Source organism: Varroa jacobsoni, unplaced genomic scaffold, assembly GCF_002532875.2.
Source record: "Varroa jacobsoni isolate VJ856 unplaced genomic scaffold, vjacob_1.0 contig03132, whole genome shotgun sequence".
Taxonomy (NCBI): domain Eukaryota; kingdom Metazoa; phylum Arthropoda; class Arachnida; order Mesostigmata; family Varroidae; genus Varroa; species Varroa jacobsoni.
Window position 1 is genome coordinate 8,750 of NW_019214958.1, and position 13,240 is coordinate 21,989.

Consider the following 13,240-nt stretch of genomic DNA (forward strand, 5'->3'; position numbering starts at 1 on the left):
GTAAGCGCGAAGTCTCATTGCCTGTGTACTAGATGAGCGGTTTCTCCACGCAGTAGAAAAGTACGCGAACATTTGTTTTAATTTACAACGTACAACATTCCCCCCTGTGGTTGCATGTAAGTTTTGTAGCTGTTAAATGAAGCTTACGAAAGAAGATGCTGCAGACGAGCAAAGGCATTCTACAACACAGCACAATTACAGCATTTAGGGCTAGTTCTGACTCTGTCTAGGGAGACAACAACGGCTTTTGTCGTTGTTACTCTTGAACTGAAGGCGGACGCAAAAGAGTTTGAAATCCCCTATTCGTGAATTTGTTGCTTCTTAGCAAGTTTTCGTGTCGGCAAACGGGGTTCGTTGGCCGTGCATAAACACAGTCAGGCTGCACCAGAGAGCAGTTGCCTCTGTACAAAGAGGGGTAGCGGGGGGGAGAGTCTACGAACGGCAATTCTATTTGACGTTTCTTGTGCCGTGAATAAATGTTCCGGTGTGTATTACCAATGAGGTAAACGAGACCCGCCAATTCAAGCTCTTCAACAGAACCATTTCCCACGTTTGCGTACTGCGAAAGAAGCGATCATTTTGCATACGTATAAACAGCCGATTATTATTCATTTGTTGTTGGTCAATCTCCTTAGAAAGCGGTTAGGTTTAAGGACAACTCGGAAGAATATCATTTGTTAGAAAGTTTATCGTCGAAATGCTTGCAGGTTCAGATATAACAGAGGCAATATCGTTGTAGATAACTCAGCTCATACTCATTGCTAAATATTTGGGTTTTTTACTTTAAACATTGTAGGGATTTTATAAATTATGTTGTTCGTTGGTTGTCACAGTATGAAATACCTATGGAAAACGAGTATGCACTACGATATATTAGTACTCACTCGTAAGCAGCTCAGGACGTAGCTCATCTAATTATTATGCAATTACGAAGTCTGAAATCTACTAAAAGCATCTCTATAATCATTAGTGCAAGGAATTTGTTCTGATAATTAGGTTACTTGCTATTATACACTGCCTATGCTGGTTAAGTCAGCGATGTCCTACTATCTTGCATCCAAATTATTTACTGGGCAATCCAACAGGCAAAACGACCACGTGGAGCACAACTCCATCGGCCTCTACCCAGATCGGTAGCTCATCGATGTCATCTCACCAATAGCACTAGCCGGCTGTGAGCATGACCAAAAAATTTCCCCAGGGCCTCACAACAGCAAGTTCAGAACTTCTTCGCATTCAGTGTCCTTCACTAGTTGTTTGCCAGTGTGTACGATGGTTCCCAGGCATTCAGGGCTTTTCCTGCACTTCGAGGGTACAATAGTACGATACCTCTTATGCTGGAATCTGAATGATCGTGTCATACTGCGTACGTAGCACATACGTTATGCTAACATAGTTATACTGAAACCGGAAATAATAATCGAACTCGGTGTTTTTTAGAAACCTTGTGCCTGTTGTGAAACGTATGTTATTTGGATATACCACCATTATAAACCATGTTTATAATTAACGACGTAATTCTCAGCTTTATAATGAGTATGTCTTTCTAGTCAAATATTAGGCGTAAGTTTAAGATACGCTTTTACTAGAGGAATACGCTGCACATGGCGCCAAATTATATACAAATCAGTATTATTCTGTTAACAATTATGATATGGCCAACATTTGAAACCATGCATGGGCGGGCTCATTCGAGCTAGGCTTCTATGGAATACATCCATTTTACCCCCATGGCATAGCTGCTAAGTCAGATAGGTTAAGATATCCCTTTCGAAAAATAGGACCATATTCATCTGTGTAGGTTCTAGTAGGCCGACGGAAGCTTCTTCGTCCCCAATTCGTCTTGCATAAACATAAAGGATTGTTTCGACCTAGTTCAATGACGAACCCCTGCGCAGGCATCTTTGTACGGAGCAGTAGTATGCCTAGCTCAACAACTGTCCGGTATTACATATCAATTGTGTTTTTAGACTAATGATGAAAAGATACGTCATTTACACTTCAACTAGATTACCTGACGTTTACGTTACAAACCTCAGATCTTACTTACTAATGGAAGACTATCATTTCGTATCCGTACCTAAATATATCATATACGCTTGGGGTAACAAAAGCTAGTTATGTTACAGCGTGATAGCTCATTATCTTGATCGTTTGCTACTTTTTGAAACAATTAAAAGTCAGTGGCGTAGGTTAAGTTTAGGAACGTACGAAGCAGATCGACCTACTACAGCTCGAGCCCTGAGACAAAGTAGTACTCTGATGAAGTAATAGGTAAGTTATAGATTGTGTATTGGCAGGGGTGCTGTCAAGAGATCACATCGATGTAGTTCGAGGAAGCCTTACTTCATCAACTGCGACATATATCTTCCGTATTACCATCAACTGAAAAAAAGAACGCGTGGGGATAAAATAATAAATAAAAAAATAAAAAAAAGAAGAAAGTAAAATAGAAGAAAAAAAGACTTCACTTTTGAGAAGCACATTTGAAAATAAGTTAATCGATACGAGACTATAGAAGAGAAGCTGCAATATAAATGGGAATGGCGCAGTAAAGAAGCTGAATCACTGAATTGTAGGAAGCGCTAGGCATACAATGCATCTGAGACGCATTATCGCGTCAACGAAGATAATCAATAGTACACAAATTTGCTATTTATAACTGTAGACTCGTGCTACATGTATAGAATATACGCTGTTAAATCGAGTGCTTCACATGCAGACAATAGACCACATCAATAGCTGCACAGTTCGCGTAACCGCTGAAGAGTGAATCGTATGTTGAGTTGGTGCACCTAATCCCTAACACCACAGTGGATCAAGGGCAAATACGCCGATGCATTGAACTCCCCTAATCAGTTGCTCGAATTCATTTTATTTTTTAATCCAGCGAGGGTTTCAGTCAGATGAGAGCACACTAGTACACAACAGCTGACGCTCTTTGTTACGAAGACAGATTATAATGAGTCCCGTTCGGCTACCCGATATTCATATGCTTGTATATTCAAACATGTACAATGGAACTTTAAACTAGACTAGCTGGGACTAGGGTCATCAAGCGTCTTACCCGTTATCTGAGGCGATATATGGAAAAAGGTTTCGGATGCTTATATCGTTTGTCGGCTGTTTTCGATATCCTAATGGTCTGAGTGAGCCGTGTGGCCGCTATCAACATCGATGGAAAGAGTAGCGGAGGCAGGCAGGCAGCTACCCCGTGCATATGGCCATCGCGGTCCTCGTCAAACCCGTTTCGACTTAATACTTATAGATGGCTAGCGGGAACCATTAATCCGTAGTGTCCTCCGAGGAGCCGCCCGACGTTGTGCGTTTCCCAAGCCGTCCTCTTCCAAGATACCGTCCCGTAGTGGCTGTGTTTCTCTTGCACTTTTGTCAGCGTCAGCTCGAGCTGAGACGTGAAATCTTTCGGAGGTGCAGAGGCTCAGCTAGGAGTGCTGAGCGCGTCAAGCTCCATGACGCAGCAGCGATGTCTGGATAAGTAAGCAAACGTTGCAGTGAAAGTTCTATCTGTGTATGGCATACGAATAAGTGGTCTCAAATATTGTTGAGGTATTATGATTGTTACATGTTTAGATTCTGTCACACGAGCATTATACATTCTTACTACTTACGATTGCGCCTATTCTTCCAAAGCGTCTGTAGGGCACATAGCTCTATATATATATATATATATATATATATATATATATATATATATGCAAAAAAGACATTGTAAAATGAGATCATGATCAAAAAGATTTGGCTGAAATGCTACTGTAAAATCAACTGTATGGACCGGAATGAATCTGCGTTTCATATAGTAGCAATTATGGTTGAGGTTCAAAATCGAGTGAATTAAAAGATAGGTTAGCAGGCAATTCAACCCACATAGTTATCGAAAATCTTCAGATAAGCCTATCCATTTTTCGATTAAAAGCATTATCAGCTTTACTCTGTGGGACCTTTTCGGCGAAGCGCGGTCTATCTTATTTACGCTCTGTCATAGATCGAGTGAGTCGCATCGATGAATCTACTATTCTAGACGGATCTACAGTAAAGCGTAAACATTAGCCACGTACGACCATATTCGATGGTGGTGCCTTTTTTCCTTCGTACGCCAATCGAGATAATAAATTGCGTAGAGTAAACGATATGTGTTATGTATGCTATGGAAAAAGACGTCTACGTTTGCTAAACATTGGCCTTTACCGATTGGTGGGCTAGTAGCGACAGCAATCGTGCAATCCGTATTTGCTCGGCGTACGAACCGCACCGGCTGTTCTCGAAACGAGCGCCCTTTGAAGACAATGCGATAGTAGATGCTGATACGGGTCGTGCTTTGTTAGTCGTTCCTACTCGTACCGATGCGGCAGTCCGTTAGTCCTAATTCTGTTGCCCACATACACTTGTTTCACTATCCGAATGACAGGGGAAATCTCAGATCGGTTGAGCCATATCGCCCATTGCGATGATTGCGGTTAAGTGAGAAGGAAAAGAGGGAAAAACATATGTAGGCACACACGTGCGATTAAAAAAGCTGTGGAATAGTGCTGGACGACCAAGTACGTCTCGTGCAAATATCAGATGGCGTACCGATGTTGTTAAGAAGTGAAGGTAATGAAAATTTCAAATGGTAGAAAAAAATGCAACCACAACGTACTACTGAAGCAAGTCATTCTGAGAGAACTTTTCGCCTTTCTTAAGCCGTTTCGTTGTTTTTTTAGAAGTGCGAAATTGCGTATTTTGCAAAAATAACGGAAAATATAGGGAAGTAGGAAAGATAGTTTAGTCAATGTAAAGCTAGTCAGGGTTCGGTTTATGACGCAGACTCCGCTATAGGGTGCTTACCACATGAACGTCATAATGACACACATAGTGACATGTAAGTTCATCAGTCGGTTGCCTTCCTGCGTAATCGATATTACGAATTTTTTGGGGGAAGTAAACCTGCAATTTTTGCTACGATATAACGATTTTGGGGACGAGATCGTTGGCAGCGACCAGATATAATACACAACAACAGCTCTAAAGTCAGATGTGTCTGTATCGTTTCTAATGAGGAACAATCTTTTTATTAATCCAACACTTACATGCTCATTAAAAATCGTCTTTACCTTCATTCCCCATGACGAAGATATAGAGCTTGGACTAGTGACTCCTGAGTCGAGAGGGAAAACACCCCCTGTGTACTTTACCTAAAGCATCCCAATAACATACTTCTGTAATGAAAGAAACGATCTACCTAATTCTTGAATACAATGTGCTCACTTTATTTCGTTCCTCGATTAAGGTATATATATATATATTGGTTACGCGAGTATTTGTCTTTATTTTGCCAGTCGAGTTTCTTAGGTCGTCAGCAAATCTATAAGCTTTACCATCTCTTGAACAAAGTACAGATAATATTGAAAAGGTGTGTATGTGTGGTTAAAATAAAATAATATTTTTTCTCTATGCGCAGAACTTGACGCTTCTGGTTGAACTCGCATTGCTCGCATACAATAATCAGAGACGTCAAAGAACGAAACGGTCACGAACAACTCCGCGCAGTCTGTGTGTAAATTATCGCTGTTCAATAAATAACTACAATTAAAAAATCTTACAATCAGAGTAGAGAATCCGTTTTTTTTTTCTATTTTCAAAACGAATGCCATCTATTTAGTACCATGAATGTTACCATAGACCGAGACTGACTAACGGCTAGTGCGGTCTGTAAACGGCGTTTGTATTATTAGTAAAATAGCAACGAACTGAGAGTATCGTTCAACTATAGCTATTTGCCACTGATTCATTAATGAGGCGAAGACGTTTCGATTCCAGTTTGTTTCTTTGAAGGCCAGATCTTTTGAAGCCTTTACTCCTAGAATGCGCTTCTACTGGCTCAAAAGTCAAAGGAATAGAGGACGCTGCTATAACCATTTGCGAAATGCATACGTCAACCTCATCTATAGGCACCAAATTCAATTTTTCCTCGTTGGCTAATGACAGCAGCGCAACAAAAGCCAGCTGGGGGTTGATAGCCCTGCGATTATCTGGTGATAACGTGGGCTGTATGGCGATGTATAAGTGAGAAAGCAGATGCTTGCTGCCCTTATCTCCCACTGGCATATCGTTTTTACTGTTCGAAATTAAGAAAATATCCCACATGGCTTGGCACATCTGCTTAAGGTTGAATTTCTTTTGCGCAGTACGGTGACCTAGGTAAATAGCGGTAGTCATTAGGTCTGGGGCTATCGTTTGGGACCATTCGGGTTCCTGCGTACTTTTTGTGTCCAGGGGCCACTGAAATTAAATTATTTCGCTTGAGGTGAGATTCAAGCTAAACAGAATAAGGAATTTAGATATGATAGCGACTACGTTTCGCAGGCTGTGCAGGCACCGTATACGCAGAGAGAGGGAAGAACGTGCACACTAGCCAAAGAACGGCTGCCTTGAGGATGCTGAGAGGATGACAAATATATAGGTTTATGTTGTTGGCTATTAATTCAATCCACCATTCATTTTTAGGCGTAGCATTACTGTCGCAGCCGAGAACAACCCGACATAGAATTTTTTTATGTTGTAAGTTTATGCTAACTCCAGATGTTTTTGCACTTCTAGGATATCCTTGATTTCTTTGTTTCTCGTTCAAAAATACGGACCATTGTAATTAACATGCCTTTCTATAAAAAGTATGCATAGCAAGTTAAAATTATAATACATTATGAACACTACTAACTAAAGTCATTTCGTAATGCAAAGACAAACAGCCTCGTAAACTTACACTAGAAGATGCTACTTGGGACTCAGACTTGATTTCAGCGGTAAATTTAGACTCCTCTGGTTCACTACACTTTCTTTTAACTAGACGAATATCAGGAGCGTCCACCTTTGCGGCAGAACCGTCGGGAAATTCTTGTATCGAAACCTTATAAGACTCGAGGAAAAACAGAGACGAGAAACGTTCGACGACGCTATCAAACGTGAGGTCAGGGATTTCGACGGGATCTGGGTGTCGAAGCTTTTTGCAATTGCTTGTCCACTTGGTCAACGTGGCATTCGACAGCCGAATGCTGCTTGGGGCAAGCGAAAGCACGGCCGCATTAAAGAGATTGTAATCTGGGGCCTGTTTACATTCAGGTTCATCTCCTGGCTGCGTCATCCTCTCCAGTAACGGAAGAAACGGCAGGTCGATGAACTTACGCGGTCGACCTCTTGCCTCTATTGCTCTAATGGGGGTCCCATCTAAAAATGAAAGGACGTGAATAAAGACGCCGTTGTAATCAGTCAGTGGTATCGGCCAGCTGGACCAAATAATTTTTAGTCTCTAGTGCCCATAAGAACCACAGCGTCTTGAGACGCCAATTCCGATTTGCAACGACGTTAGTCAGTACATAGGTGCTACAGTACATAGTACTGCGCTATAACTGTAGGGATGTGTGACAGTATGCGGTATTTTTGTTAATATTTGGGGCAAGATTACTAAATTACTTCAAGATAGGCCATTCACAGTATACGTGGTCAAGTTCCTATGTTGATTATAAGATACCAAAGGAAATGCTCTCACGCTACCATAATATAGGACGCAGGTTTGGATAGCGTTTCCGCTATGTCGTGATATTTATCTAACGTGACTGTAGGCAGCATAAATACTTAATACTCACCGATCGTAAAACGTTCACCAGGCAAACTGATCTCGGAATTCTCCTTTTTTATAACCTTCAGAACTGTCAGATTGGATGCCTGGGTTTCTTGAATGGTATCGCCGTAAAGTACTGTTCTTTTCGTAGAGAGACTATCGGCATCTGGGTCGAACTTCTATGTAGTTTAAAACATCAGATAGTTAAAATGTTACGATTATAAAGGTTCTAATGTATGTTCCAATGTTTACTTAGCATACGGATCTGTACGCCTAGCAGTTATTTAGTTGTTTTTTTTAATGATAGAGTAGGAACATTCAGCCCAGCTCATTCCTATGCTTTGACTTTTAAATAAAATTTTCCGGCGTATTAAAAAATTATCATATACTGAGAAGGCTGACATATGCTCCACATCAGTTGTTCTGCTTGTTCCCATTACCTTAGCGATAAGCTTGATTTGAGTTGAACGATTTTTTCCAAGTAATAAGTAATGTTTTTAGTATCACTGTCGAGCCTATTGATCCTACTTGGCATTGACTGTCATAAAAAAAGGTTTGTTTCGTATACCTACGTATTTACGAATATCGCTGTCCTGTTCCAAGGACGTATGGAGACTTTCCTGCGAAAAATGTTTGCCTGATTGAAGATCCATGCTAAACGTCTCAAGCAACCGCGAAATAGGCAGACCTATTGGTATATCAGGTAAAGGTCGGAGCGTACGCATGTCCTCCATGACACCCGCCTCGAACCTAAACGAAATGAGAAGTGACTAACATCGCATTCATAATAAAATAAAAAGTATAATCATTTTTATATTTGATTGTATACGTCTAAGGGTGCAGGTGCGTGTCAAGATTTCCGTTTAAGGTATACATAGTACTATATTCTGCATATTGACGTTCAAACAAAGGGAACCAATGGTCGACTTTATGACTCTAATGAACAAACGTTTGGCTACGAACCAAAAAGATGCGAAACTCTGCTTTACCTTAAAAAAAATGCGAGCTACTAATTGATCAATCAAAATAACTGCACTAACAAATCTAGACTTTTTAAGGTAAAGAAATATTAGCGCCAGATGAAGCTCTAAGGATACGTGTAGTAAATTTTTTTACCAATGATCTTGCTGCGTGATATCGATTGGATGCATATCTGCTGGCGGGAGGAAGCTCATTATTCGACCCATGCTGCCCTCTTGTCCGCTGACCTCAAGCAAGATTTTCCCGCAAAAATCGTTCATGTCTAAGTTGACATCAATCGCACCTGTCGTCTTCAACAAATCTGGTTCAACATAGTTACCTGTAGTTTCCAAAGAACACGAAAAATTACGAGACGAATGTTATGTTACCACAAGATTAGTATTATCATAGCGCTCGTTGGTAGTGGCTGAGGGTGGGAGCAGTGATTTAATTAACTGAAGTGCTTTTCCCTTTCTAGCCACTTGTTTTCAAGATTCGTATAGATCTACACACGCTTTTCTTTGCTACTGTTTCTTTCATATCAGCGACGACCTAAGAAGTGGCCGCTAGGGTTCGTCTTTAACCTTATGTAATGAGAAATTGTTCGTGTAGGACTTCGATTACATCGGATTTATTGAAGTCAGTGCTTATAGTCATGTCTCAACAAGCTTTCTTGTACATTTTCCGACTTTTTTTTTGCTTTGAAAATCCGCACTGATATCCCTCATGATTTCTGGGAAAATAAAACGTTCCTGACATTGACAAACAATCGAGAGCCCGGCAAAGTGGACAAGGCAGATATGAGGTTATTTTCCCTAGCCCCTTTTTATACTAATATAGGCACCTTCTTGCATACGCGCCTCCTTTTAGATAATCCGCTAGTGATTATAACGTTTACTCATCGGTGAACGAATTTTCTTAGTCAGCGCCGCAAATATCGATTTCAAAAGTATATTTGTGATTCGACTGGTCTGGTTGCCCTTCCCATGCAGTGTGCTGGAATCCCCATGATGACATGGTGGCGACCACCTTTACTATTTTTTTATCTATCATTTACGAAATTTGCCACTAATTATCTTCTATTCTGACACCTGTTTTCGTAACGCTAAAATTATTTGTGTTCGACACCCAATTTTGACAACAGTCATGAGTTTTCTGGAAGACCATTGCCTGAATCGCATTTTACAAAGTTCTGCTTTCGTAAACGTATTTGACAGTGCAATCTCTTTTGATTCTAGGAGACCAAACGAACTTAACAGCCTGGCTTCAAGTCATGATTTCGCCATTTACTTAGAAGGCTGTACAAGGCCGTTTGACATCGTATAGTTTACAATTTTATTCGATTTTTTATTTATATTTAAAGGGATTGACTTTTGTTTACTAGATATGACCTTGTTTGTGTTGTGTGGGCAACTTGGGGTAATTATGGCAAGTAAGGATGGCTGATTGTCCTTTTTCAAGATATTACCTTGTTTCGCTTCTAGGCTTTTTCTTTGATCTATATTGACTATAGCGGATAAAACAGATCCCCAATTGCAAGTACATGTTTAATTGTTTTAGGTATCATCAAACAAGACAATATTTCACTAGCGCGTCTCTCCGATTTAGTGATATTAACGTATCACGCAATGTCTTCATATATGTACGTGTACATACTTACTCCGAATTCTTTTGCTCGCGTGAGGTTCTTTACGAATCTCTATTTTTGGCGATGTCCTTGATTCACACTCTGTATCAGGAACTACACATGTTTTTGGGCGAAAGCTATTTCTGAGTTGCAAAAGTAAATTGTGAAGATTATCTACCCGTAGGCCGTAAACCTTTGATGAGGCGTCCAATGAAAGACTCGCGGTCTGAAAGTTAATCTCAGAGCCGTGATGACCTGGGATCAGATAGGAGCAAACATACGCAATTTAGCTAGTATCCTTCAAGAAAGGATTTATAGATGAAAGATTACCGATTGAAAAGTGGACTACTAACCGAGTGCGTGATCGTAATAAAAAAACAGTCGATCTAGTACGAGGCTAGTTAAAAATATTGCATCATTTATAATATTGGTATATGAGCGGACAACAATACTTTAGGTAAAACCTACGGAAGCATATAGTTGTCTAGATACGAAAGTCAATTATCTACGAGTTACATCATAATAGTTAGACGTTAGAAAGATTGAGGACTGTTTTGCATACCTACAATTAATATTGTGTGACGTCTGTCATAACTAAATACTAATATATTTGGTTTGCTATAAAGCCTTGCCGTAGTCAAAACAAAGGAAAATGATTTCATAAACAAGAGAGTGGTTAAATTTTCAGGAAAAATCGTCAAATCACCATCTCACCTTGAGATACCTGAGTGAGGGTCTTTTCAATATCAATAAAGTCAAACGAGTTTTCCACAGTCACTTTTTTCTCCTGTACATAACGTACGACATCATACGGACTGCAAAACATTACGGTAATCATTATTCGATCAACCCTGTAATGGACAGGCAAATTTCCGACAGATGTTTATACTGTGATCCTAGCAAAAGCCTATCTGCTAGGTCACCTTCGTTTGCTGATGGTAAACGAAAAAGTTGTTGGGAAATTGTTTTATTCAGACTACAACAATTTACGTTAAGGTTAGATTTTAAAGTAAATGTGCGCCATTTCGAAAGGAGATTTACATTTATAGAGTGAAGTAATTATGAAGCGAGTTGAGACGGAAAAAAACTCTTAACTTGGGGATCGAAGCCCACTAAGAGGTGAAAACAATATTAAGAATGAAGCTAAAATCGATTTTAGGAAGAACGCTGAAATTTATAAGGGCAAAACAGAAAAAATGAACGAGGCGACTATATGTATTACTTATTTTTTTATTACATTTTAAGGCGTTTACATTTTTTTATGAAGTTGATCGATTTGCGTTCGGTTTTTCTCTTAGTTAACTTCTAACTATCTCTGCTTCTTTCTCCAGGGAGTAACGCGGTGGAGTGACGCTGGCATGTTCTGAAAGAACATCTATTGCTAATCGACAATGGTAAACTTCCTAGTCAAGGGTAGCATTTGGCCAACGGTAACGAAGCAGTCGGGAAGGAACGAAGTGGACAAACATGACAATGGCCTTATGCATCGTCCCAATAGGCCCACTACACATGATGAATACAGCGGCAGACAACACTGGTCTAATCAGTGGCTAACAAGCCAATGCAATTTGTGCTGTATAACTTCATAGTATTAACATATAACACTCGTTGCGATCATTCGACAGTACCATGTCCTTATTGTGAAACAAACGCTGTTAGGGATTAATTGTCCTTCTTTTTATCAACAAGATCGCACCCTGTCAGGTCATAATATCCGAACACCTTGATATCCCGCCGTTGCTTGTTCCTCGCGTCCATTGGTTGTTTCAGTGTTTCCTGCGTGCTAATAAACTGACGTCGGACGTTTTTCTTACCACATCAACGATCATCTAGAAAAAAAATCAACCAATTCCGCTGTTAAAATACGTGCCCAAAATCACTAATCACTTCTTGCGTACATTTTTGCTTTATCATTTATTCAAAAGTATAATACAAGACAAGGAGGTAAGCAATTAAGGTCACTATTGAGTGCCTCTGTGAATTGATTTCCACCGCATCATCACACAAAACGACAAAGTAGGATTCGAAGCTGAGGTTAAAACTGGCTGTTTTTCTTATGAGGCGTCTTTTGTTTACGATTCATCTATTAAAAACATCCATCTTCAGTTTGTGATGGGTAATGTGCTCTCCCGTCACGATTACTAATTCTTATGAGACAAGAATTACCGTTGTAGCTAAACAAGTTATTTATTGTCCAACTGCTAATCTAAATTGTATAAATCTGCCCAGCACATATATAGATTCTCAAGGGAGCACGGGGATTTTCGTATCGATCAAGATACATGGGTTTATTAACTCATCTTTTGCATCAATTCTTCACTGTAGTCATCCCCAATCCATTCACGAAGATTATACACAATTCATTTATGAAAACTATAAACAATTACAAACATCTAGAGAACAACCGCAATCCACGCTCTTTGATGGCTGGTGCTAAGAACTGCCACTTGCTGTCACATTCTTAGCCGCTAGACTCAAATTTAATTTATAGCTTGTCGAAAAAGTATTGACCATTTTTTCAGCTGAGTGTTACATATCTTAGGTAATGTTCAAATGTAGCAGTATTATTATTATATATATTTTTTTATTCATATAAATTATATGAACACCTTCATACATATTTAATATAACGCACCTTGAAAATGCGTGCGTTTTTTTGCGAAGTATTTTACAATTTTGGTAGTATACAGGCAGAACGGGTCTTAAGGCGGTTGTGCCGGAAACACCGATCATAAAAATGGTCATGTAGCTATCGACTAATTATGGAAAAAGTGCAAAAATGATTGAGTAGCCATGATATCGGCAAGCATTTAACCATCCGCCGCCAAGAGTTAAATGATCAAAGGAAAGCTGGCTACAGAAAAAGCTCGATCGTAAATCCACAGGGACGCAACGGAATCGAGGTATCTGTAAAGTCGGGTACTGAGAAGTGTGCAAATAAAAAAAAAAATAAAGATAAAAGCAATTTATTGCACAATTTATGCCGCTAAATAAATTAATGCTGTAAACTCGATAGAGCTGTAAAGGTCTTGTGCGTT

General features: G+C 39.7%; 1 protein-coding gene across 1 annotated transcript; it reads right to left on the reverse strand.

The window, feature by feature from the left end:
- Positions 1 to 5,240: 5,240 nt before the first annotated feature.
- LOC147751821 (uncharacterized) lies at positions 5,241 to 11,028 on the reverse strand. Its single transcript, XM_086973380.1, has 7 exons — positions 10,917 to 11,028; positions 10,236 to 10,457; positions 8,732 to 8,915; positions 8,188 to 8,365; positions 7,641 to 7,794; positions 6,761 to 7,221; positions 5,241 to 6,279 (listed from the first exon to the last, which is right to left on the reverse strand). The coding sequence occupies exons 1-7, from the start codon at positions 11,026 to 11,028 to the stop codon at positions 5,761 to 5,763; spliced, it is 1,830 nt and encodes a 609-aa protein (XP_086829506.1). The 3' UTR covers positions 5,241 to 5,760.
- Positions 11,029 to 13,240: the final 2,212 nt, after the last annotated feature.

Coding starts and splice junctions, on each gene's coding strand:
- LOC147751821 (XM_086973380.1), bottom strand. CDS start 11,028: ATGTTTTGCAGTCCGTATGATGTCGTACGTTATGTACAGGAGAAAAAA. Junction 8,916..10,235: donor CGCGAGCAAAAGAATTCGGA/GTAAGTATGTAC, acceptor TGGAAACTACAG/GTAACTATGTTGAACCAGAT. Junction 7,795..8,187: donor ACAGCGATATTCGTAAATAC/GTAGGTATACGA, acceptor TAAACTACATAG/AAGTTCGACCCAGATGCCGA.